The sequence below is a fragment of the Brachionichthys hirsutus genome, chromosome 9, assembly GCF_040956055.1.
Source record: "Brachionichthys hirsutus isolate HB-005 chromosome 9, CSIRO-AGI_Bhir_v1, whole genome shotgun sequence".
Lineage (NCBI taxonomy): Eukaryota > Metazoa > Chordata > Actinopteri > Lophiiformes > Brachionichthyidae > Brachionichthys > Brachionichthys hirsutus.
This window is the reverse complement of record NC_090905.1, coordinates 7,374,776-7,399,923: the sequence shown is the minus strand read 5'-3', so window position 1 is coordinate 7,399,923 and position 25,148 is coordinate 7,374,776. Positions and strand designations below refer to the sequence as shown.

Sequence of the window (25,148 nt, the reverse complement as noted above, 5' to 3'; positions counted from 1 at the left end):
CGTATAAATTCTGGTCTTATTGAGTCCAAAGTTCAGAAGGAAACGTCCAGGAAAGAGGGTGCTGAGATCGAGGTGCCCACCCTACATTACCAATGTAGGGTGGGCCAATTGCGATAAACTTTGGTCAATAATCAACCGAAATATTGAGGAACAAATTTTGAAGCTCCATTTTACCAAAAATTTCCAAGTGATCCAGAATCCAGGATCTCTTCTGGATCATCACTAGAATTTAGTCGTCTGTTCCTGATAACATTCCCAAGATTTTCTGAAAAATGAATCAAGAACTTTTGAGTAAATATATATTTATATATCTTGCTAACAGGCAGACAGACAGTAATTAATAACTTTGCTGATTATCATCATCACATAATGAACAGAATCAGATGTTTGTTTGCTAGTAATGAACTGTTTAAATTGTTTACTTTGTTATACTCTGCAGTAAACAAACACATTATAAACTATTAGTTTGTTTATTTTACGTTGGTCGAACCACTTTGTGGTAATGTTTAAGAGGAAATCAATCTATTCATCCTTGTGAATTGACTTCGGCAATTTATGTCTCATAATGTATGTTATAATAATTCTGCTCAAGGTCTGAAGAAACTGGAAAGCCTATTAACGTCTCATGTAGTTTATTTAATACAATTATTTTCTGACATTCTACTTAATTTTACAACAATCGTCCACCAAATTCAAAAGTCTCTTCTTGTAATCTGTAGTGGAAGGGTAAAAGAAATCCTATCGCTTCCAGAATCTGCCTCCATATCCAGCTCTATTTCTTCACTTCCACATGAGCAACCCTTGAATCTAGTTTCATGAAAACACATAGTTTTTGTATAATCTTACAAAAAAGTACAAACAGATGCTGGTGAAATTATAACCTCATCTGCAGCGGTCATAATGTCAGACATCAACAATTTGGTTGACATGTTAAAGTCAATACATTTATAATAATACTTAATACCAGCCTATAATAAAACTACTTTCTGAGTAGTTAGGCTCGTTATGGATGTGTAAATAATAAACCGAGATATTGAGGAACATATTTTGGAGCTCCATTGACTGCATTGTTAACAAAACATTTCAAAGTGATCCATAATCCAGGATTTCTCTCGGATCATCAATAACTTAGTTGGTAACAGCAAGAGAACGCGATAATATATAGTTGTCCAGAAGATGGCGATAATGCAACTTCGTGGATGCCACTATCCATTAAACACCAAAGAAGAAGAAGAAGAGGAGGAGAAGAAGAGGAAGTGGAGAAGGAGAGGAGAGGGAGAGGGAGAGGAAGAGGAAGTGGAGAAGGAGAGGAGGAGAGGGAGAGGAAGTGGAAGTGGAAGTGGAGAAGGAGAAGGAGAAGGAGAAGGAGTAATGCAGTCACTGCGCTTCACAACAAATAGGATCCGCTGTCACGTTGGATAAAAAGCCGCGTCCGGTTTGATCATCTTGAGCTTCCGTAGACCTTGATTGGTTTCCATAGAGACCACCTCTTTTATGTTTATGACCGAAAGCTTCATTTTAAGGTCATTTGAGGCACTTTCAAAGCCACTCCTCGCAGAAACGGGCGTTTTAATCGTTAGTTATTTTAGCTTTTTTGTGAAATACGTTCAGCAGGTGAAATTCCAGATGTCTTTCCGCGAACTCAGAAGTAAGTGACGTTGTAATGAGCATGAGGAACGCGTGTTTGTGTCTCTGGTGTTTGTGTCTCTGTGGTGTTTGTGTCTCTGGTGTTTGTGTCTCTGCGGTGTTTGTGTCTCTGGTGTTTGTGTCTCTGGTGTTTGTGTCTCTGGTGCTTGTGTCTCTGCGGTGTTTGTGTTTGACCTTGTGTTTGGTTCCACAGGCTTCACCGAAGCGATGAGGACGTTGGGCTACCCTCGTATGATCTCCGTGGAGAGTTTCAAAAGACCAAACTTCGCGTTGGTGGCAGAAATCCTGAGATGGCTCCTAAAGACGTATGCTCATCCCGTTTTGACAAATGTCTTTTTTTGTTTCTTAGATTTTTTTTTTTTTTTTTTTTTTTTTACCGCAGCTGCTAATTTCGTTTTTTCCCTTGTGAATGCCGGAGTTTATTTATCCTCCATAGCCACTGCTTTATTATAAGTCTTTGTTCTTGTTTTGTCAAATACAGTCGTTCAGAACCGTAAAAGACTTTAGAATGTATATATATGTATATATGTATATATATATATATATATAGGCAAAACGTTTTCAAGCTTTTCTTCCGAGTGCAGTTGATTCATTTTCCAATGCAAAGATCAACCATGGACTCGGATGACTGAGAATCTCCAAACTAGTCAAAACGATCTTACAAAGGCAGTAATACGTATTTAACTCTTTGTCTTTTGCTCTCTGTCCGTCTCCCCGTCCCACAGATATGACCCTCAGACGGATATGCCAAGTGAAACGGACACCGAGACAGGCCGCGTGCTCTTCATTAAGGCGGTGGCCCAGTTCATGGTGACTTTTCTTTAGTTTATTCAGAGAGTAAAGCGATTCTCTGTTCTTAACCAGAGCCTCTTGTGTTTGCAGGCTATGAACGCACACATCAATTTAAACATGAAGCACCTCTACCAGGCTGACGGCTACGCAGTGAGAGAGATGCTAAAGATCACATCTGTGCTCAGCACTGCTATGAAGACTCAGCAGATGGCCCTGAGGGATCAGGCTGAGGAGGACAACAGCAAGTACAAGTTTGACCTCAGCTTACAGGTGAGATACGAGTTTATTTATTTACCTCCACCAAGGAGCTTATGTTTTTGGTCTAACTTAGATCCCATTCAATTTTGAACTTGATCTGGATATCCATCTGGATGCAAAAAAAAAAAAAACACCAGATTTTCCAATTTATTTATAATGGAGGCTTATTTTTTGTTTTTTTAATCATAAGGTAAAATATGGATTCACAGTCATAAATGGAAAATGTCTTCTGGATCTGATCCAGAATGAAGTCAGGAAAAAAATATTACATTTTAACACGAAGAGCTAATTTAGGGGTTCAATAATCAGTTAAAAACACACACCAATGCTGATCCACTTTTACTTTTCATGGTTAGCGTATAAAGATACCAAGAACGGTTTCTAACCTTTCGATGCTGATCCAGATCACCGTGTGGACGGTGTAAATCGAATTACTGCGCATTCACAGTGGTCTCAATGAACTTTTGTTGCATTGCTTGTTATGATAAATATATCTACTGCAAGTCTGACCCGAGCTCATAGCAACTCTCACATTGAGATATTGATTCTAGTCTGATATCCTGCTTCCTGCCCTTTTTAATCTGATTTCAGTAGTCCTAAAAACAGAAAACTGTTTTGCTGATTCAGTTTTACTTTGTCGGTCTTTTTAGATCTCGGAGCTCAAAAACGCCCGACAGTTGGCATCTGAGGCGACACTTAAGGGAGCGTCTCTTCATGATTTACTCGGAAAAGAGGCCAACCTGAGAGTAAGTGAATGCACCTTAACTACGACTTATGATTGTTTCAAATCTCCTTGATCTTGAGTCAATCTAAAATCTTCCAGTAAGACAGCGAAGATCAGTTTGTTTTGGTTTTCTACTTGTGCATTAGGCCCAGGCTAAATGGGAAGTTTTTATTTTGGGAGTATGCTGTGTGCGATATAGTATAATTACTTTCCCACCCACAGGAAATGAGGACTGCAGCCATCGCCAGACCTCTAGAAATAAATGAGACAGAAAAGGTCCTGAGAGTTGCAACGAAGGAAGTTTTGGTGTGTATTTTACAACTATGGCGACTATCAGGGTTGTCAGGTTTTGATGTTGCTTACACATGATTTTATGTGTTCGCTGTAAAGGGAAACGTTGACAAGCTAAAAGAACTGCTGAGCAACGTTGATTCTGATATCAGCAGTCTTGACAGCAAGATTGAGAAGAAGAGGCAGGAGCTGGAGAGAAACAGGAAGCGGCTGCAGACGCTGCAGAGCGTCAGGCGAGTTCACACCCTGACAAGAGACCGACGGGACGGATCCTCCGTGGTTTGGTTGAATCACAGCAAAGCATGGCGTGAGCTGTAGTTTAAATAGTGCCGCTCTTTGCTCACCGTTTGCTTCGGTCTTTCTTTTATTTGTGATGAACTTACACACAACTTAGATTTACAATTAAGTACGTCTGCCTTCCCTCTGAAATGCGTGATTGTTGTTTTTCTCCTCTTATTTTTTAGACCAGCCTTCATGGATGAATATGAAAGGATTGAGGATGACCTCCAGAAACATTACAAGAGCTACATGGAGAAGTTTAGGAACCTCTCTTCCCTGGAATCTCAGCTGGATGAATATCATAGCCTGGAGCAGGAGAGGTTTGAGGTGTGATTCATAATATGACCTCCTATGCAACTTCTTATATATATTTATACTTTGCTTCAGTAATCCATATCTTAACCCAACATTAGTATTGGTTTCCAAAAATGGCCTATAAGAAATAAAAACATAAAAATGCAAAATGTGGAAATACGTTTGCTGTGATTGAAAGAATCGATGGCACTGAACAGTTCTGTGGATTTTATTTGATAACAAACAGGATGTTTGATGTTTGTGCCAACATTCTGTCGCCCTCTTCATGCTGACTGTGTGTTCTTTCCTTTCCTCTGTAGAAGGCTGAGAAGACGGTTCAAACGATGCAGCAAAGGTTTCGGCTAGGGGAGAGCGATCTAATGTGGACTTCTCGTGAGTTGACGATCACAGACACACACCGTGGAAGCTAATGTCAGTCATTACCGTTTCCACGATTTTACACATGCACGGAAAACATGTTTTTGCACAGAGAAAGATGAAGACTCTGACACGGATGCTCCGGATGAGCAATATTTAGACAGCGACGTGGAGGAGTCTGGACTCGCAAAGGCATTGACCATGCGTAGCAGCATCACAGCAGGTAGTCAGACACGACGGCGCGGTGTTCTTGACATGATCACCTGTTTAAATATACTACATTATGTACTGCTTTCTATGCCCATTAAAAGTTTACCATCAAACTGAACCTGAGACACGCCTGTCGCATGAATTTAGCGATGCTGTCGTTTGTACCGCAGGAAGAGAACTTCATGTCACCGGGAACATGCAGGGTGGCGATAGTGAGGTTGGTACTGTTACAGCAACATCGATACTAGATTCTACCTTCCTCTTCTTAAGAAACATTTTTACTCGCGTCTGTTCCCAGTGGCCCAAAACGACGCAGTCTGTTGCTGTATAAGATACCGGTTAATGGTTTATCGTCTTTCTTGCATGTCTCACCTCTCACTGTTCTTCACCTGTGGTTTTAAAAGCCTTCTTTAGCTGTTTTGAAAAGGTCAAGCCCTCGTGCCAAAAAACAACGGCAGCAAAAGGTTTGTGTCGGATCAGGCTGGAGTCCACAACTTGTTCCCTCCTGTATTGGGGGGAAAATCCATTCTCAAATGCTGGGACTCAGAACAGTGGAGGAATTGATCCCCGTTCGTTGCATGCCTGTGTCTTTGTCCCTCTATTGAAGCGCTACATGAGCAGGTTCCCGTGTTTTTAGCATTGCAGAGAGACATTAAAGGACAAAGACAATGTGACTGGACAGAAATAAATATTGTGAATATTTCTGTCTAACCTGCAGTATTCAACATGCCATATATCACTTTTGATTGGTGGTGCAGATGTTTTGAGTGGATTTTCCCTTTAAATAGTTTGATTAGTTCCTGTAGATGCTCTGTGACTTTGCTCAGTTCAATGATATACGTTTAAATCAGCTCGAGACTGGGCTTGTTTTCATCATAGAATCATTACTCATTAGCATTTAGATCATCCCGTCTGATTGACAGGTGATGATTGTATCCCTGTTTTCCTGCTGCTTCAGACGGAAGACAGTGAGATTGATGTAGATGAGGATGACGAGGAGGAGACCAGTGATCTGGAAGATGAAAGTCTGGAAGACCCAGTGACCAAGGGTGCTCGCCTCACCATCGGGCGCATGAAGCCACCTCTTCCAGTCGACAGCGATGATGACTTCTGAACACACACAAATATAAAGGTGATATCCAACAGAAACGTCTCTAAAAGGGAATTGAAGAAGCATAAGAAACAGAAGCTCATTGCTGCTGCAGCATGAATGCATTTGAATGTTTTAGTGTGAAAAAGTGTACTTTTACTCTGAAACTTAAGATGAGGCAATTGTTAACATATTTACTCAATCGTTTAATAATTTTATTCATATTATAACTACGCTTTAAAAGTTCATCCACTGTTAAGCTGGCACAATGGAGTCGGATCACTTAAATATTTAAAACCGTTATTCTGTTCTTGTGATCTGATAACATTGAAAGAACCCTCTGCAGAGTCTGATTTATTTCATTCTGTTGCTTAATAAATCTTGTGATTTTCTGAAACCTGTCCACGTTTATTTTCTACTGTTTCTGGATTCAAATCTTAGATTTATCATCTAAGAGCAAAAGCGTACGGTTTAATATATATGCCTCGGAGCAGGTGGACTGAGAAGAAATAAGAGCGATAAGATATCATTGTCCAGCAGATGGCGAAGATGCAACTTCGTGGATGCCAGTTGCCATTAAACACAAACGAAGAAGAAGAAGACGAAGAAAAATAAATAAATAAATGACTACGTCATCAAAAAGCGCATCCGGGAGGAGGTGGCGGATGCCTCTTCGAAACGGCCTCCGCTACTGGTGACTTACTTATCTCTAATCCGGGTATGAAATGAATGTTTATCCGTGAACCTTGTGCAGGGCGTGCTCCTAGCGAAACGTCGGCAAAACAGGCTGCAGACGTCCCGTTAGCAGTAACGACGGCCTGGTAAACAAGCTGCCATAGCTTGCTTAGCTCGAGCTAAGTAGCTAGTCTGATGAGTAAACCTCCCGCTGTTTGCGAGCTAGAGAAATTAATTATGGTTTGGATTGACTTCATGTCGTCTGTGATGCTAACCTGCAAATTTGGTAACATATATTTTATAAATTACGCTTTGTGATAGTCAAGAATGATTGGATTGCTAGATTGAATAAGGTAACATTACCATCTATGAATAGAACAAGGAAAAGTATTGTTTGGCAAGTTAAACAAGTATATATATATATATATATGAAATGCAACTTGTTTGACAAAGACGTACTTGGCATCACTGTAGGAAAGTGCCTTGTCAGTCAAACTCCCTTGCCTCCTCAGCTGATGAGCAGCTGTTGGGATGCCAAAAAAGTTCCAGGGTGAGAACTCCAAGGCGGCCACAGCCAGAGCCCGCAAGGCTGAGGTCAAGGCAGTGGAAGACGCCCGCAAGAAGCAGCAGGAAGAAGATGCTCTGTGGCAAGAAACGGACAAACATGTCCTCAAAAAAGGGCAGAGAAAGGTACTAAAATGTTTAATTTAAATGACCAAATGTAACAGTCTTACCAGAATTCAACATTATTTTCTTATTGCATTTCTTTTTTAATGTTATTTCTGACATTCTGTAAATATTTCGGTCTTAAATCAGTATTTTCTGACATATTTTTCTCGAAAAACGACATTCTGAAATGACAGCTGTCTGCCACTGCAGGATGACAAGGAGAAGAAGAGACTCGAACTTCTGGAGAGAAAGAAGGAAGCCCAGCGACTTCTGGATGATGAGAATGCTAAAATGAAAGGGAGATGCCAAAAGGAGATTGGAAGTGGAGGAAAGATCACTCGTGCCCAAATCGAGGAGGTGCTAGAGAGTGGGCTGCTGCAAAAAGGGCAGCAGGAGCTCAATCCAAAAGGTTGAAAATACTTTCCACAGGCATTGGTTGTTTGTTTGAATTTTCAAATATTTTTTTTCTCCCCCATGATGTCACCTTTTCCTTGTTAATGTACAATGTCTTCCATCAGAAAAGAGCCATCTGGAGATTCCACTGGAGGAGAATATAAACCGAGCTATCCCAGAAGAAGGAACGGTTGAAGCCAGAACAATAGAAGATGCCATTGCTGTTCTTAGGTACTGTTTGTACTCGGTTTGAAATCTTGTGTCCTTGTGGGGACTCTTGATGTTGATTTAAATCTTAAATTCTTTTGCATATAAAAATTGATCATTACCCCTCTATTGCTGTCTTCAGCACGGGGCCTGAGGAAGTGGACCACCACCCAGAGCGGAGGATGAAAGCAGCATATGCTGCCTATGAGGAGGCCAACATGCCCCGTATAAAAATGGAAAACCCCAACATGAGGTTGTCGCAATTGAAGCAACAGTTGAGGAAAGAGTGGATGAAGGCACCGGAGAACCCCTTGAACCAACGCTTTGCCTTGTGCAATGCAAAGTGAATGCACTGTTTCCCCTTCATGAGTCCATTGAAAGCTGCTTCGGCATGTTACAGACCAACATAATAATTTCATCTGAAAATTAGTGTTTCTGCCCACTAGCCACAGAAAAATGACTATGTATCACTTATTAGGGCAGGGTATTGAATTCCATCTGTCTAAACTGATCATAATCAAACTTCTCATCAGGCATTTTATTATACGAAGAGTTTAAATTACATTTTTTTCTACCACTTCTGTAATAACGAGAAGAATGTTTTGATCGTAACTTATTAAACTTTACCTCTACATGCCAGACATCTACAGTCTTCTTTGGATGCACAAGATCAAGCCATCCACACTGAAGGTTTATTTTTGTGTGACTCTTACAAGAATGCTTGTATTTTATTTTACAGCAACTGAAATAATGGATTCTAATTTTGAGATTAAAAAGGCTCTTAAGCCAACATTGATCAGTGAAGTATTACCTGTGGCGAAAGGGTTTAACGATGAAAATACACGTAAATATGCAATGCCGATTCTGTGAAGATGTTCTCACCAGCGGTATGTTGTAACTGCTTCATTTAGTTTGTTAAATGCATTAAATTGAGGGAAAAAAAGCTAATTAAAATGTCTACTAATAACAGAAATTGTCGCTAGAAATCTGTCATGCAATTTCTGAGATGGATATAATTAATCTAAGTTTACAAGCTGTCAGGTCTTCGGCATCATTCCGATCGGTACAATAAAACCCTTCATGGCTCTAAAACACTGGCTCTGTAGAATTACTAAATATTGAAGGTCTTTTTTTAAACCATCTCTCAGCCTTAAAGGGGAGATAAGGGAAGCCAAATTCACTGAATTTGACTTCCCGTATCTCCTCCAGCAGACCGTCTGGCCTTTGGCTAACTATGACTTTGAGATTATGTTATCTTGGTCATTTTTTTGGGCCAGTGAAATGAAAGTGGAAGGTTTGAACTCAGGCTTGTTGTGTGGTCTAGGGTGAATTGTTATGGCTAACGTTTTACGCCTTAAAGAGCAGAACTGGGTTATAAACTGTTGTTGCAACAACAGTTAATTGTAATTAAAATGATTTATTTTGGGCTTTTATTGATTACGTATGGGAAGGGAAGATGTTCCTTTTTGTATTCATTTACACGGCCCTGAATGGCATGGTATGCCAGCGCTGGTCACAAAGGTTTTCTCTAGCACAGCAACACCTGAGGCTGCACACACTGCAGTTTGACGTCAGACAGAGACAGGAAGCAGAGATAAAAAAACAAGCTTAAATGTCTAAATATTTGTAACACAAGTAAAATAGGATTAGAATTTTAAAATATCTGCAGTAATATTTAGGATACAGGGTTTCACCACGCAGCCTGGCTTCTCCACAGGCTTTAATATTAGCAGTGTGTGAGCAGAGGCTTGTTTAAGAAATTTAAAACATTTAGTTTCTAAGTAAATATTTATTTTATATAGAAACAAATTGAATGTTTCATGTTTGCAGGTCTTTATTTTTAAATTCTATCCAACAAAAATGTTGTTCTTGAGACAGCATCACCATTCCTGATGAATGAACCCACTTATTGAACTTGTGTGTGTAATGTTTATTTTTAAATCCGAGCTGGAATTTAAAAATGGATAGTTTTTTTTAAAATGCTGTTGATTTTAAAAGGCATTTGTTTGTTCATCTAAGACGGATTGGGGGGGTTGATTTATTCATGATTTAAAAACCTTTGTCCAGCCAGGCTCTTGTGAAGGAGAGCAGATAAAAGATTGTGTGAAGGTTTTTGAACAGGAGAGATTAAATAGCAAGTTCAAATGACCTTTTATTTTCCCAAACAGCTCCCTTTTATTTCTCCAAGCAACCAATCAGTCCACTCCAACTTCATAAGGATTACTTTGAGGTTGTATGTGTGATGTTCCGCTTTAAAACTCTTGATGTTACATGTTTGTATTTTTCTGCATCCCAACCTGCCCCTCCCATTCACTCTACATTTACATGGCAACCCTTTTCCAGGCCAGCTGCTGCTGCTCTTTTCTTCTTCATGCAGAATTCTAATCATTACTTTCAAAGGAAATCATCTCCAAAGCTCCTTTATTAAGAGTTCATGGGAGGAGGCAAGCCGAGCTCAAACACTCACTCATGCTGCTCTCCTTCCGCTTAACACTTCTGCCAACCAGCATCGTATATTTTCAAGTTTGGGGAAAATAACTTATGAAATAAGAAGGTAAGGATTTTTCACATTTGTTTATATGAAAAACAAAACTTACTAAATAGCAGTTTAACTGGAATCTTTCAAAATAAGCAACATTTTACCGTAATAGGTTTTCTTGAGCAGAAAAAAATATATGATAAAGGATTTATAAAATAAAGGCTTTTCAGCTGAAATAACACAATAGTAAGTTAACATTTACTTGTTATCATTCTAAATGATGAATTGCTCCCCTCCAGAAAAGGTTATTGATAAATCTCTGCATCTTTTGGTTTCCACGTCCAGCAGGATAAAATGACCCGGGTCGCATCTCTTTCTGACTGTGTCTTTCATTAATAACACGTCATTACAGAGGCCAAAGACAGACAAAAGTCTGAGAGAAAAATTAGTTTTAAAGTAAGTTTTTCTGAAGCAAAAAAATACAAATAAAAACAACCGCAAAATAAATTACAACCACAGTGTCATTTCACCTTATTTCTTATGTTGCCTACATTTTGAAAGGTTTAAATGACAAACCTTTAGATGTTCCTGCTTGTGTATTTCATAATATCTTACACTTATTTATGGGTTATGTTTGTGACAAAAAAAAAAATACTGTACATCTTTGTCTGCAAAAACATAACCTCCATCCAAATGATTTCCAGGCTTTACTACATTGATCTGTCTTTCTTTCCTCCCCTCTTTCACTACAGTTACATGTGGAAAACAATCTGTGCTTTTGTGCAAACCCATTTCAGCTCTGCAGTGACGCCATGAGGCTGATTTTGGTTAAACCGACCAATGCAACACGACATTTCGACTCAACGGGCGACGTCTTCCATGATGGAGACCATGACAAATGTACCTCAGGGGGTCCTTTACCATCGGCCGACTCTTCCAAGGGGATTCACAATCGATACCCAGCTTCTGTGGAAGCATCGTCTTCTGCACAGGACACAAGCCTCTGTTGCGACTCATCTTCACCCCATAAAAAGTCAAATGGGATCAGCCCACCAAGAGTTTCAGCCCAGATGTCGCCTCTGAAAACCCAAAACCTGACCTTGTCACAGCTGAGCGATCAGGACTGGCTGCTGCTCTGTGGCCAGGTTAGTGGCGTTGCAGAAGATTTGGCCTCATCAGAGAGAACAGGGACCGGTGTGGGACATCCCCACCATAATGACAGTCGTGGTTGTTCCTGTCCTGCAGCAAAGCAACAGTCAGAGGTTTCTAATTTCCTTCCGCAGTCAAAACAGGGAACAGTCCGAGCCCACCTGTCCAGAAGTCTTTCATGTTCACCACACACTCAGCTTTTATCTCGGGCCGCTTGCCAGGTTTTACCACAGCAAGCAAACCAGAGGGAGTTTTTGAATCCTGCAACAAACCATCCACAAGATAATGTTATGCTCCGGTGCACCAACCAAGAAGGTGGAACTGATCCTTGCAATCATTTTAAACTTAAAGACATTGGCCAAACGTCTTTATTCAACATCCCTCTGAACTCCGTCGTGCGTCCTGACACAACTCAGAAACTTCACAAACATCTTCAGCCCGCTGACGTGGTAGACCTCAACTGGAAAAAGGTCGCTGGTAAAGAACCTCTATTGGTTCCGCAGCATCAAAAGAAAAGCTCTCACTGGCCAGTGAGCGGTGATTCAACCTGCATGCTGTCTGGAGATGCCTCCGTTGTGCTCAAGTGTCGTCACCTCCCTTACGTCGGCACACGGGTGAAGAGGCTGTCTGCTCCAGCTAGTGACAAAAGTATCCAGCCCTTCTATACCGGCCAGTATACTTTGTTTGAAAACCAGGATTTAGTGAAAAAGAAAGCGAGACAAAATCAGGTACTTGAATTCCTTTATGTGTTGTAGCTTGCTGAGCTTCGTTGGGAGTTCATTCCGAGACAATTTGGGAAAAAATGAAAGCATTATCACTAAACTTCATCACCAATGCTTAAAATCACTCATTAAGTTATCTCAATGGTTTGTAAGTAAAGGCTAGTGGATGAACATGAAACTAAATACTGACAGACAAAGACAAGGTGCACATTTTTCTGATTTCTAGACCAATATTTGTTATCAAAATTGCAGAGTGCAAATTCTAATAAAAAGGAAAATTAGGCACCTATAGTAATTCCATAACATGAGAATTTGTAATCGATGCGGTCTTCTTTTAAAATTGTCTTCAGTACACTGAGTAATTGCGTGAGCTGTGCTGATTGATTTATTTCCTTGCTTTGCAGACAAACCCTCAGCCCGTCCATGGATCAAAACAGTCCCACATTCTCAAACCGACAGACACCGATGCTGTAATAAACGGGAATGCGGTGCGACCACTGAGCAGCCACAGTATTTCCAGATCCAGTTTTTCAGATCTCCACTCAGGCCAGGAGCCTTTTCAGCATCTGAACAGTGCCATCCTCGAGGATGCCTTCTCCAAAGTCAAAGGGGAGGAGTCCAGCAAGGCAAACAGTGAGAACCTGATCAAGGAGGAAGGTAGCCTCCCACAGAAGAAGAACAAGGACATTAGTCACCGGCTGGGTCAGAGAAAAGTTCTTTTTGGTAAACGGAAACAGTTGAGTGACTACGCGTTGGTCTGTGGGCTGTTTGGAATTATTGTCATGGTGGTTGAAACAGAGCTCTCAAGCGGATTTTACAGCAAGGTACTGTCACTGTGTTCAGAGGTACAAATATACAAATTATTCTGTGGGGCAAAAAGGCTTCTCTTATTTTTAACTCAATAAATGATTCATCTAATTATCTATCTACGGTAATGTGCAACAGAGCTGTGTTGCAAAAAACTTTAACAGCCCCCCAAGCAATTTCAGAAATTATGAATGATAAATAAGCTCCTTTACTTATTTCAGTCAGTCGCTGTGTCTCTTTGTAATGGCCTGCACTCTCCATGTTTTTATCATGCAGGAATCCATGTATTCATATGTAATGAAGGGCCTGATCAGCCTCTCGACTGCTATTCTTCTTGGTCTCATTGTAATGTATCATGCCAGGGAAATACAGGTATGGTTCCACAAAAAAGAGTGATGAAGATGTTGAGGTCATCCATGAAAGACTAATAAATATGAACAGCTGGGTTATTAAATTTGCAGAAATCATCACACCAAAGATGTCTTCTTTCCTCAGCTCTTCATGGTGGACAACGGGGCGGATGACTGGAGGATAGCTATGACCTTTGAGCGCATTCTCTGTGTTGCACTGGAGCTTCTTATCTGTGCCATCCACCCAATACCAGGCCGGTATGTGTTCACCTGGAGCGCCCGGCTGGCCTTCGGCCACGCAGCATCAGTAGCTGACGCTGAAGTCGACGTCATCTTCTCGGTGCCGATGTTCCTTCGCCTCTACCTGATTGGCCGGGTCATGCTGCTGCACAGCAAGCTCTTTACAGATGCGTCCTCACGCAGCATAGGGGCTCTCAACAAGATCAGCTTTGACACGCGTTTCATCATGAAGACTCTGATGACCATCTGTCCCGGCACGGTTTTGCTGGTCTTCAGTGTGTCCTGTTGGATCATTGCAGCTTGGATTGTGCGCGTATGCGAGAGGTATCAGTTTAGCACTTCTCTACCCCCCTTTGACAACAAATCACATTTATTCATTACCATAGTCATTCAAGTGGTGGATTTTATTTTGAAAGGCAAACATCAGCAATAACTGAATTGTGTAACATCTCATTTGGCGGCCTTTCTCAGCGTGTAGGATTTGCGTCTGCAGGTATCACGATGCACAGGAAGTGACCAGCACCTTCCTCGGTGCGATGTGGCTGATCTCCATCACCTTCCTGTCCATCGGCTACGGCGACGTGGTCCCTCACACCTATTGTGGGAAGGGCGTGTGTTTGCTGACAGGAATAATGGTGAGATTCCACTTAGAATGTTCGTTGCATCACGCGATGACAAATGTCATTCAGGACTGCCCTCCTCTCCAGGGAGCCGGCTGTACAGCCTTAGTGGTCGCTGTAGTTGCACGGAAGTCCGAGCTCACCAGAGCTGAGAAGCACGTGCATAACTTCATGATGGACACTCAGCTCTACAAAAAGGTCTCTTGACACACGCAGCATTGTTGTATACTGTTTTTAATATTATTAACAGGAGAATTTCAGCCTCGGCTGTAATACAATGTTTGCTGTAGTTTAGGATTTCCATGATTCTCAGTGATCTCTAGAGCTGAATCCTTAAAACAATGAATGAGGGAAAAGTGTGTGATGCAACAAATAATGCAAGTAAAAAACATGAAAAGCACATGGAACAAATACATTGGTTACATTCCTATCCTGCTGTTTCATCGGCATGGCGTTGTATCATCCTCAGATAAAAAACACAGCAGCCAATGTGTTGAGGGAGACCTGGCTCATCTACAAAAATACCAAACTGGTCAAGAAAATTGACCACGCCACAGTTCGCCAGCATCAGCGTAAATTCCTACAAGCCATCCACCAGTACGTATGAAAGAAGGCCATTCGCATTCTACCCCCACAAAAGGACAACTCTGTTTATTCGGTTTGGCACAAATGCAGCTTTGGTTGTGATTTTTTTTTCCCCAATTGCAGAATGCGGACAGTGAAAATGGAGCAAAGGAAATTGACAGACCAGGCCAACACAGTTGCTGACCTTGCCACGGTTTGTATATTTGGATATGACATTTGTTAAACATTGTCAAAGGAAAGGAAATGACGTCACCTTCCTACTAATAAAATAAAATACATATTTCTGCATTGAATCCCCAATAAGAGAATTAAGAGTTACATCTTAGCTTATTTAGCACATGCAGACAGCAGGTTAAATCTTTTTTTTTTAATCTCTCTTCAAACTGACAACATGCTGAAAGGTCATGCTGGAAGGTCAGCAGGGTGAACTGTCCTCATCTTTGCTTCCCAGAGTCAGAACATGATGTATGACCTGGTGTCACAGCTGCAGCATCGCAGCGAGGAGCTGGACAGGAGGACTGTTGCTCTGGAAGAAAAACTGGACTCGATCCTCCTCAGCGTTCAGTCATTACCAGTCGTGCTTTCTCAAGCAATAACAAAGCTACAGAAGGATTTCCTTGATGACTTGGCCTATCGAGTCCATTTCCTGTCATCCTCACTGAGCTCCGAGTGCTGCTCAGTCCCTGCACGGCAGCAGCAGCTCTGTCCAGGATCCAGTCCACACCAGATGTCCACACCGGAAGCACCATGCAGCTCTTAGGGGTCACTTAAACGCCTCGGGATGCCCCTCGGAGGAGATAAGAGAGGGTGTCTTATCTTAGGGTAAGCGGTAGATGGATATGGATGGATGGAAATGGTAATCAATGCAGGCCTCCATGAGGGAGTTTGACAACTTCAAACTATTTTTTATAAGCAGCTCTATAACGTAGATTGTTTACTAGAACCACGAACTGCCCCTCTTCCGGGTTACCGCGCGAGAGTGACCGGGTAATCTCGCGATAAACGTCTGGGACCAGCTGCACCCACGAGAACGCTGTTCGCGCGCTGAGGCTTTGCTCCAATCACATTCAAGATTGACAGCCCGACAACCCAGTGAACGCCATTTCCGCAGCGACGATCAGCCAATGGCGAAGCTGATATTTTAGAGTAGGCGGGATATGAGAGTCTTGAAGAATAACTCATTGATCAATCTCATACAAAGCAAAGAGTTGGTCGCGCAAACCTTGTAAAGAGGTTTATATTTTGGAGAACGCGCGCACTATTCTTTAAACAGCAATTTATTGTTTTAACTTGGACAAAGAAACAGGTAATCATGTTTTTCTTACGATCAAATAACTTCTGAAATTGGCTCCATTGACCCAGTCACTGAATTAGCTAGCTTACTATAGTTAGCCTACATGAGAAAGTTGCAGCTCCTCTGCGTGTGGCATGGAGGAGGGGCAGCTACGCTCAACTGCAAACTTAAAAAGCGGAACATTTTACTGACCGGTGCAGGTTTCTGGCATATTGAATGTAACCTCACTTATAAGTCGTGACGTGGGTGAAGAACTTGACTATTGAATTGAATTGAATCCATAACGTGAAGCACGTCGGGACAATAGGAAAAACGTTGCAAGTTTACGGCGCGTCGTGAAACGAAATAAATACGCTAACCTGAAACGGGATGTTTTATATCGTTCCGCCTTCCATTGTTGATGTATTTGCACGAGGAAAAACCGCATCGTCTTAAAAATGCCGCAGATCAAGTTGGGGAAAACGTAATTTACTCGCGATGCTATTACTCGTGTTTTGTCGGGTTATTGCGAGCCTCAATAAGTAAAAAGCTTAGAGCAGCAGAAGATCGATTTCGTATTGATAAATGTTAAGTTCCGAACTATATACCCGGTAGCTTCGCGTGTTTTTATTGTCGGGAGGCGAAAGCACATTGCTGGCTAGCGCTCCCTCCCGTCCGGATGTGCGTGCTTTTAACAGATTGGGCGTGGCCTACTGCTCGGTTTCCCGCACTGTATTTAAATGAGCCTGTTCCCTCCCTTTCTGCTGCGCCGTGACGTCAGGAGTGCGATCTACTGTACGACACAGCTGATTGAAGTTGTTAAATTACGGTCTGTGTTTGAATTTGAGAGTGAAAAATAAATACATGAATGATTATTCGTAAACTGACTGGCTCCCGTTTAATAATTAATGGTTGAAGGTGGGGGAAACACTATTTATTACATAATGCACTTATATTTATACACATTTCATACAGAAGAAAAACGGCACAATTAAAGCCAACAATGCAAAAAGATTAACTCAAGGGACTAAAGGGGTAATAAACTTTGTTTATCCACACACCTGATGTATATTATGCCCACATACGAGGTGGCGTGCGTGCACACGCACACACACACACAAAGGGCCTGTAGACATGCAAATAAAGGAGAGATGGTCGAATGATTGGCAGCCTTAGAGCAGCTTGTGGGGTTTGGTGCCTTGCTCAAGGGCTCCTTGGCAGTGATCGAGAGGCTGGCTGTTCCGTTCCCAGCTCTGACACATGTGTCCGCTGTCGTTGTGTCCTTGGGCAAGACACGTCACCCACATTGCCCGTGTGAGTGTAGTGAGCGAGTGAATGTCGGTGGCGTTCGGGAGGGCTGGAATTGGCAGCTGTGGCGAGTAGCTCACCACCACCAAGTCTGGAGTGAATGAATAATGCACAATGTAACGAACCGAGATACAGTCTTGTCTAACGGTTTGGCTTCTCACTACAGGGCCGCTGCAATGTGGATTCAGGTGCGCACGATGGACGGGAAGGAAACCCATAAGGTGGATTCCTTGTCTAAGCTGACCAAGGTGGATGAGCTGCGTTTGAAAGTCGAGGAGCTCTTCAAGGTGGAGCCGGAGAGGCAGAGGCTGTTCTACCGGGGCAAGCAGGTGTGAGGCGGCAGAATAAAGTCCCGACGGGGAATGTGTCTTTATGAACACTAAATAGATCGCTTATGAATACTTAAAATACATCCAGGTGAAAATACTGGATGAACGCAACTGTGAATTAATTTTTACAAACTTTTGCAGACACCAGCAGGAGAGAAAGTGTCCGTTGAAACGAGCATCATTCTTGTATTTTTGTGTCGTACCAGATGGAGGACGGCCATACCATATTTGACTACAATGTGGGTCTAAATGACATCGTGCAGCTGCTTGTGAGGCAGAAGGAACCCGCTGTTGGTGCTGTCAAGAGAAAGGACAAAGAAGCTGAGCTCTCTGACTCTGATTCTGGTTGTAGCTCAACCCAGAGTGAGTCTGACAAGAGCTCCACTCATGGTGAGGTTGAAGGTCAGACGGCTGGAACCTCTGCCCAGACCACGGAGGTCATTCATCCTGGGTTTGGATTTTACAAGGTGAGCTGTTATGCTTGTAGTGAAGTGGAGAAGGTTGATTTGCTGTGGGGACCCCTGACGGGACAAGCCGAAAGTGTAGTAGTAGTAGTAGTAGTAGTAGTAGTAGTTGTTAAGCTTGTTGTTGCATCACATCAGAAGGACGAGGCTTTGCATTCATTTCAGACTTCCTGCAACAAACAAAGAAAAAATAAGCCTTCATTCATGGAAACTATAAATGTAACTTGTATATCCGTTGCACTGAAGAATATCTTGTGTATGCCTGACTACCTTGCTAACCTTTTTATTTTACGTGTACTTTTAGATCAATGAGCTGGTGGATGCAAGGGACTTGCACATGGGGGCCTGGTTTGAAGCGCAGATTGTCAACGTTACTAAGAGGCCAAAGACTCCTGAAGAGGAGAGTGCTGAGGAAGAGATACTTTATCATGTTAAATATGACGAGTAAGAATCCTCATTCTATAAACTCGTGATCAGCAAAGATTTTGTCTGATTAAATATTCAGATTAAGATGAGCCATTTTTCATGCGGTTTGTAAGGATGTTTTTATTTGTGTTCACCTGCTGTAACATACAGCATTAAAATCTGTCTGCAATGTAGGCTTCGCTTTGTTTGCCAACTAGGCTAGCCTGTTCTAGAAGTTGTTCAAGTTTTTCTGGCAATGCCCAGTGCAAACCCGGGTTTGCTTTGTCTTTACCTGACGCACGACTAATCCTAATGGAGTTTTGTTCAACCATTGTTTGGAGGAAGGAAGTTGTTGTTGAACTCATCTTGAGTGTGTAGTCGTAGCATTGGGTACAATGTTTTAATGTAAGTTACTACACTAAAAAATTGTCCTCCCTGAAAAACATGCTTCTGTTATGAGTTTGCAATAGATATTTCTCTGGACAGCGTAGGCCTTAAAGCCTGCTGCGCTCTCATACATGCAGCAGCGTTGTAGGAAGAACCTGCAGGTGCTGCGTGGTTCGCCTCTGAACTCAAAACCGATGTTATCACATCTGCTGTCGCAGCTACCCAGAGAACGGGGAGATTCCCTTGCTGGACAAAGACGTGCGTCCACGGGCCCGTACGGTCTACCAGTGGCACCAGCTGGAGCCAGGGATGGTTGTCATGCTCAACTACAACCCAGACGACCCCAAGGAGCGCGGCTACTGGTATGATGCTGAGATCCAAAAGAAAAGGGAGACGCGCACACTGAGGGAGATCTACGCCAAGATTATCCTGGGGTAAGTGCTTCGTTCCTTACTTTTAAGCATTTTTGTCGTTGCACACAGAGTAGGAGGAGCTACCACCACTTGCGTTCATGGCCTACCATCAGCGGGGGTTGATCTTGTGATCCCATTCCAGTCCAAATGTGGTCGTCGGATGTGACCGTAGAAGATGTGTCCTGTTGTGGTGTCAATATTGACTTTGTATTATGCTCCGGTGACAGGATTTTGAGGAATCAGTGGACACTAAGAAGACATTTATGCTCTTACTTGCATCACTAAGTTTCATGTTTTTTTTGTAGCGATGCTGGTGATTCTCTTAATGACTGCCGGATCATGTTCTTCACCGAAATTTTCAAAATCGAAGAGCCTGGTTCCCAGGCTGATGCCCCGGCTGGATCTGAAAGTCCGCTGAAAAGTATGTTTAAGGACTCGCATGGATTTATAATCTTGTTTATGTCAACAGTTAATGCTACTGACTGTTTCATTGTTGCTTTTAGTCACAGCCGGGACTCGCACGCCAAACATTAAATTTCTGTATGGCCCTCTCTAATATAAAATGGCATAAATAATGATTAAATATCTGGATTCACCAGGATCAAATGGACCCGAGTGCAAACACTGTAAGGACGATCCCAAGAAAAACTGTCAGTGGTGTAACTGCCACATCTGTGGCATCAAGCAGGATCCGGACAAGCAGCTGCTGTGTGATGAATGTGACATGGCCTATCACACCTACTGCCTGAACCCTCCACTCACCACCATTCCAGAAGACGAGGACTGGTCAGTGGGATTAGATGCAGAACTCGTTAAATTAATTACATTGCATTCAAAGAGAAAACGCAGAGCTTTATGTTACGTGTTCTACCATTTCAGGTATTGCCCAGGTTGCCGCAATGATGCCAGCGAGGTTGTGTTAGCTGGAGAGAAGCTGAAGGAGAGCAAGAAGAAGGCAAAGATGGCTTCTGCCAGCTCCTCCAGCCAGAGGGACTGGGGCAAGGTAAAGAGTGACGCTTTTTAGAAATGACTAACAATATTTCCTGTTACTTTTAATGGCAGAAAACTCATTTCATGCTGCATACGCCATTCTATAAATGACGTTATTTAACACCCACCCCCCACCCCACACAGGGAATGGCCTGTGTCGGTCGAACCAAGCAGTGCACAATTGTCCCGTCAAATCACTTCGGTCCAATCCCCGGGATCCCTGTCGGCTCCCTGTGGAAGTTCAGAGTGCAGGTCAGTGTCTGCAGCTGGAGCGTTGAATTCCTATTACAGGAGCTGTTGTGCCATTCTGTGCACAAGCAGAGCAACGTTTTGTTTCTCCTTCCATTTCCTCCCGTGGCTGGCAATTGTTTTATTTGGCTTTTCTAGGTTAGTGAATCAGGCGTCCACAGGCCACACGTGGCTGGGATTCACGGCAGGAGCAATGACGGTGCCTTTTCTCTGGTCCTGGCAGGCGGCTATGAGGATGATGTGGTAAGCTATGTCTCTCTCTTTATTTTATTTTTTTATGTAGCAATTATGTAACTGAATAAGATTAAAGTCTGGTTTGCTTAATTTATATTGACCAATATACACTGAACTTTAGCATCCAAAAATGGAGGAAACCTCTAACAGCAGCAAAGCTGGGATCATTTTGAAATGTCAGATGGACAGAATAGACCAACATGGTCTGACCACTCGGGATAATGGTTCGATCTCTGCATTCAAAGCATGAATTACACATCTGAAAATAAGTAACTGTTTATTAATGGGTGTATCCAAACCAGGAAGACCAGAGACATGTAACCTCTTCCTCCATAATAAAAATCTGGTGGAGGATTTCTTCATTATTGGAATGGGTTTCCTATTGTATATACTTTCTCTATTAATGTAACGTCTGCTGTCAGTGTTTCTCTGTCGGTCTTTGAACAGCTCCCTCTTTTCTAGCGTTAATTTGAGCGTATTTGTGGCCCTTTGTCTGTTTTTACGTGATACTAAACGGACGGGATAAAGTACCGATAATTATCAGTTCAAACGGGAACTGTACCCAAACCTGCTAAATGTGTTTGTTGCATTGTAGGATGATGGCAATGAGTTCACTTACACTGGCTCTGGAGGCCGGGATCTCTCTGGAAACAAGAGGACAGCCGAGCAGTCGTGTGATCAGACCCTTACTCACATGAACCGGTATGATGATGATGATGATGAAGAATACAACACATAACATCCTTTAATGAATTGGATGATTTTTGTAACTTGTGTGTTGTTGTTATTTTGCACGTCTAAATTATGCGGTTCACACCAGGGCGCTGGCTCTGAACTGCAATGTCCCCGTCAACAACAAGCTTGGAGCAGAATCCAAGAGCTGGAAGGAGGGAAAACCGGTCAGAGTTGTTCGCAGCTGCAAAGGTCGCAAGCACAGTAAATACTGCCCCGAGGAAGGAAACCGATATGATGGGATATATAAGGTATGAGATTAAATATGATATATTATGTTTGCATCAATTCACTGCTAAATGTACAGAATAAAATAGATTCTGGTTTGAATAACTCCTGACTATTAAAAACTAGTTTCACATTGACCTCCTTCAGATTGTAAAGTACTGGCCAGACAAGGGCAAGTCTGGCTTCTTGGTGTGGCGCTACCTGTTGAAGCGTGATGATGACGAGTCTGCACCATGGACCAGAGACGGCAAGGAACGCATCAAGAAGCTCGGACTTACTATGCAGGTAGAGATCATCGTTCAGAAAACCCGGTACCAACACGGGGGGATTTTTACATGCCAGAAGTTCTGGTTTCATTGGTTCAGGAAATAGAATTCATGTCTCTAAACTGACTTTGCTTTTCTAGAATTACGTCTGAAAATAAACTTAAAGCAGAAAATGCCCTAGTCCCTGCCCTCTTTAAAAAAAAATTTGAAAGCATATTTTTATTGAATGAAACAATGAAAATCAATTATTTTCATGTATCCTGAACTCAACATTAAGCTTGGGTATGTTAATGCTTGACAGGACTCTTCATCTACAAATGTTAAGTCCTGGTACATTAACACAGTAAGGATATGCAGATAAACATGTAAACCAGACCTGCTATCCGTGCTGTTTGCGAACAATACCATTAGTTTTAATTATTTTGACTTGCTCTTGTTGCAGTATCCTGCTGGCTATCAAAAAGAGAAGGAGAACAAAAATGAAGTGGAAGTGGAAGAAGAGGAGGAGAAGGAGAAGGAGGAGGCGGCAACACCTAGCAAGGCGAAGAGGAAGAGGAAATCTCAGGGCAGTGGTAAGTTCTTTGTGTGTCGGGGGGATAGTTTGCTTTCAAGGCATTTTTGAGCTCTTATCCCCAGAGTAGGAAATCTGACACATTCTGGTAAATGCAGCCCTGACTTAAACCTAAGGTTTGCTTTCCCTGCATAGATGCGGTTCGGCCTCTGAACCTAAAATAGAACCTGTCTTTGTAGGTTGTCAGTCATCCAGGTTGAGGTGAATCGTGAAGAGCAAAAAAACTAAGAATCAATTGAACATGAAGTTGAAGACGTTTCACCTCTCGTCCAAGAGGCTTCTTCAGCTCTAAATGACTGGTAGAGAGTCCAGATACTTAAAATCCTGTTGGAGCAGAAAGCAAAGGGCTGAAACCACCAGAACAATAAGACTCCTCAGGAGTCATTAACATTCATAAGGTGAAGGGTCGTGCCCCCCCCACCCCACCCTCGTGAGAGCTGAAACTTTCATGAATCAGTGAATTTAACATTTGATTCTTTCTCTCAGAATCCTCCAAGAACTCACCAGCCAAGACTCCTAAGAAAATAAAGGTGGAAGACTACAAGCTTACCAGGGAGCAGAAAGCCCTCATTAAAAAGGACGAGGCAAACAAGAAAGTGTGGGACGAAGCGATGGCGTCACTGTCACTTGGAACGGTAATTATTTTATATTGGTGGCACTTATGTTGGGGGAAACCGTGCCCTTTGTCGGTTTGGTGCCGTCATCCTTTGTGAGTAATGAGTATAGATTTGAATGGAAGCCTGATCACGTTTTGCAAGTAAAAAAACAACAATGCATGTCCAGCATGTCTCGGAAATTAAGAAATATACAAAGGAACATCGGTTCTTGAACGTAATTCATTCCGTAATAATGTTCGAAAACTGAAACTATATTTTCCATAAGAAATAATGGAAACTAGATTAATCCGTTGCTATGCACTTAGTCTTTGTGGTGTCTTTTCACACATTTCATGTTTTGTTTTTTCTCCTCCAGAAATTCTTGAACAAAGTTGAAGAAATCTTCCTCTGCATTTGCTGCCAAGAAGTGGTCTATCAGCCTATCACCACCGTGTGCCAACACAACGTCTGCAGGGTGAGAAACTCATCGTCCTTAAACAAGACTGCCGTATTCTACTGGCATACGTATAAAAGCGGCTGGTCTACAAGAAAATGGATGGATGGATTTTTAATCTAGGGTGAAGTTGAAGTCCATTTGTTCATGTTGGCTTATTATAGGATGTATGGGTTTATCCACACGGGAGCCGGAATGTCGGGAGCTATTCAGGGGAGATAAGGGACCCAACAATGATCTTTCCATTTTCACCTTCTTGCTCGCTCTCTGTGCAGTTCTGCTCTAATCGCCACAAGACCTGCTGTGGTCTGATTGAAGCATAAAAATAAAGAGTTGCTCTTGACTGTATTTCTTTTTACTCCAGGAATGCCTTCAGCGATCCTTCAAAGCAGATGTGTACACCTGCCCGGCCTGCAGACATGACCTCGGGAAAAACTACTCCATGTCTGTCAACCGATCCCTGCAAGACATTCTTCATCAGTTATTCCCAGGGTACAGCAATGGGAAATGATCATTGGTTCTGCCTGTTTATCCCTGAAGGAACCACTGTAAACTGTAAGGGCAAGTTTCAGTAGAGGCAATAAAGATTCCGTTCTCTTAATATATTTTTGTGATTATAAAATTAAAATTTTTGTGGCCTGAAATGCTACAATTTTTCACATTGGAACTGCCATGATGTCTGGTTGACGATAAATTCCTTTAACTATTACTCCGTTAATAAACAAAAAATGTAAGTTTAAATATATTAATTCATTCTAATGTAAAATTTTAATTACTTTTAAATAAATCCTTCCGTTTTTAGCATTCTGAAAAGAAGATTAAGTTCGAAATGGTTTTAGCCCGTAATGTTTGGGGATTTATTTTGTGCACATTATGATTGGAATTAGCTGGTCTGTTTGTCATTCAGGTGCAACTTTATAGATGTGACCATTCAGTCTTTTTTTATTTTCTGTATGTTTAGATTGGCTCTATATACAAACACAATGCAGCTCATTTTTCTGTTAAATTAATTGGCAAACTAGTCAATAATAGCCTATTAATTCGATTGTGACTTTTGGCACTGAGTTGATCATATGATTTAAATTGCACAAATATGTTTATATGATGAAAGATGTTCTCTTTAAAGATACTGACATTTTAGAGGGCATACAAGATCAAACTCGGTCATACACTTGAGCAGTCTGAAGTGAAGTGAACTAAGTGTCTTAATGGAATGGTGTCATTAAATGTGGATTGATTTTCTAATTCTTCATTAAATATTTTCACAACAGTAGTTTTATGTATGTTTATTAAAGTTGGTTTGAAAGTTCTTTAAATTTCAGAAAACTGTGGGAGCCTAAAACAAATTGAAGCCATTTTGGAAAGGTTCACTTTTGAAAAGTCCAAAGAA

General features: G+C 41.9%; 4 protein-coding genes across 6 annotated transcripts; all 4 read left to right on the top strand.

Moving 5' to 3' along the window:
• The first annotated feature begins 1,233 nt into the window (after positions 1 to 1,233).
• Positions 1,234 to 6,309, top strand: cluap1 (clusterin associated protein 1). The gene is made up of 12 exons (XM_068743911.1): positions 1,234 to 1,648; positions 1,841 to 1,952; positions 2,373 to 2,457; positions 2,530 to 2,709; positions 3,348 to 3,443; positions 3,644 to 3,727; positions 3,812 to 3,945; positions 4,177 to 4,318; positions 4,606 to 4,678; positions 4,776 to 4,886; positions 5,044 to 5,090; positions 5,832 to 6,309. Exons 1-12 carry the CDS (start codon positions 1,495 to 1,497, stop codon positions 5,985 to 5,987), a joined length of 1,374 nt encoding a protein of 457 aa, XP_068600012.1. The 5' UTR covers positions 1,234 to 1,494; the 3' UTR covers positions 5,988 to 6,309.
• Positions 6,310 to 6,611: 302 nt separating this feature from the next.
• On the top strand, positions 6,612 to 8,989 carry ccdc124 (coiled-coil domain containing 124). 3 transcript variants are annotated; one of them, XM_068743912.1, is made up of 5 exons: positions 6,612 to 6,681; positions 7,151 to 7,328; positions 7,518 to 7,716; positions 7,826 to 7,931; positions 8,050 to 8,989. In XM_068743912.1, exons 2-5 carry the CDS (start codon positions 7,170 to 7,172, stop codon positions 8,252 to 8,254), a joined length of 669 nt encoding a protein of 222 aa, XP_068600013.1. In that variant the 5' UTR covers positions 6,612 to 6,681; positions 7,151 to 7,169; the 3' UTR covers positions 8,255 to 8,989. The 3 variants fall into 3 exon arrangements, with proteins under 3 accessions (XP_068600013.1, XP_068600015.1, XP_068600014.1); XM_068743914.1 differs by having other exon boundaries at positions 6,614 to 6,681; positions 7,113 to 7,328; XM_068743913.1 differs by having other exon boundaries at positions 6,615 to 6,657.
• A 2,209-nt stretch (positions 8,990 to 11,198) lies between these two features.
• Positions 11,199 to 15,739, top strand: LOC137899861 (small conductance calcium-activated potassium channel protein 2-like). Its single transcript, XM_068743910.1, has 9 exons — positions 11,199 to 12,281; positions 12,662 to 13,081; positions 13,341 to 13,436; positions 13,560 to 13,978; positions 14,148 to 14,289; positions 14,362 to 14,472; positions 14,744 to 14,871; positions 14,983 to 15,052; positions 15,311 to 15,739. The coding sequence occupies exons 1-9, from the start codon at positions 11,199 to 11,201 to the stop codon at positions 15,617 to 15,619; spliced, it is 2,778 nt and encodes a 925-aa protein (XP_068600011.1). The 3' UTR covers positions 15,620 to 15,739.
• A 1,877-nt stretch (positions 15,740 to 17,616) lies between these two features.
• On the top strand, positions 17,617 to 24,316 carry uhrf1 (ubiquitin-like with PHD and ring finger domains 1). Its single transcript, XM_068743518.1, has 16 exons — positions 17,617 to 17,769; positions 17,976 to 18,236; positions 18,538 to 18,677; positions 19,244 to 19,459; positions 19,744 to 19,859; positions 20,038 to 20,224; positions 20,318 to 20,441; positions 20,573 to 20,680; positions 20,816 to 20,920; positions 21,507 to 21,613; positions 21,732 to 21,894; positions 22,019 to 22,156; positions 22,580 to 22,709; positions 23,195 to 23,343; positions 23,681 to 23,779; positions 24,123 to 24,316. Exons 1-16 carry the CDS (start codon positions 17,617 to 17,619, stop codon positions 24,267 to 24,269), a joined length of 2,343 nt encoding a protein of 780 aa, XP_068599619.1. The 3' UTR covers positions 24,270 to 24,316.
• The last annotated feature ends 832 nt before the right edge of the window (positions 24,317 to 25,148 follow it).

Excerpts from the sequence above, each read along its gene's own strand:
- cluap1 (XM_068743911.1), top strand. The coding sequence starts at position 1,495 with ATGTTTATGACCGAAAGCTTCATTTTAAGGTCATTTGAGGCACTTTCA. Across the intron at positions 1,649-1,840 it reads GTCTTTCCGCGAACTCAGAA|GCTTCACCGAAGCGATGAGG; the intron begins GTAAGTGACGTT and ends TTGGTTCCACAG. Across the intron at positions 1,953-2,372 it reads CTGAGATGGCTCCTAAAGAC|ATATGACCCTCAGACGGATA; the intron begins GTATGCTCATCC and ends CCCGTCCCACAG.
- ccdc124 (XM_068743912.1), top strand. The coding sequence starts at position 7,170 with ATGCCAAAAAAGTTCCAGGGTGAGAACTCCAAGGCGGCCACAGCCAGA. Across the intron at positions 7,717-7,825 it reads GCAGGAGCTCAATCCAAAAG|AAAAGAGCCATCTGGAGATT; the intron begins GTTGAAAATACT and ends GTCTTCCATCAG. Across the intron at positions 7,932-8,049 it reads GATGCCATTGCTGTTCTTAG|CACGGGGCCTGAGGAAGTGG; the intron begins GTACTGTTTGTA and ends TGCTGTCTTCAG.
- LOC137899861 (XM_068743910.1), top strand. The coding sequence starts at position 11,199 with ATGAGGCTGATTTTGGTTAAACCGACCAATGCAACACGACATTTCGAC. Across the intron at positions 14,872-14,982 it reads TTCCTACAAGCCATCCACCA|AATGCGGACAGTGAAAATGG; the intron begins GTACGTATGAAA and ends CCCCAATTGCAG. Across the intron at positions 15,053-15,310 it reads CAGTTGCTGACCTTGCCACG|AGTCAGAACATGATGTATGA; the intron begins GTTTGTATATTT and ends TTTGCTTCCCAG.
- uhrf1 (XM_068743518.1), top strand. The coding sequence starts at position 17,617 with ATGTGGATTCAGGTGCGCACGATGGACGGGAAGGAAACCCATAAGGTG. Across the intron at positions 20,921-21,506 it reads GCGGCTATGAGGATGATGTG|GATGATGGCAATGAGTTCAC; the intron begins GTAAGCTATGTC and ends GTTGCATTGTAG. Across the intron at positions 21,614-21,731 it reads ACCCTTACTCACATGAACCG|GGCGCTGGCTCTGAACTGCA; the intron begins GTATGATGATGA and ends GGTTCACACCAG.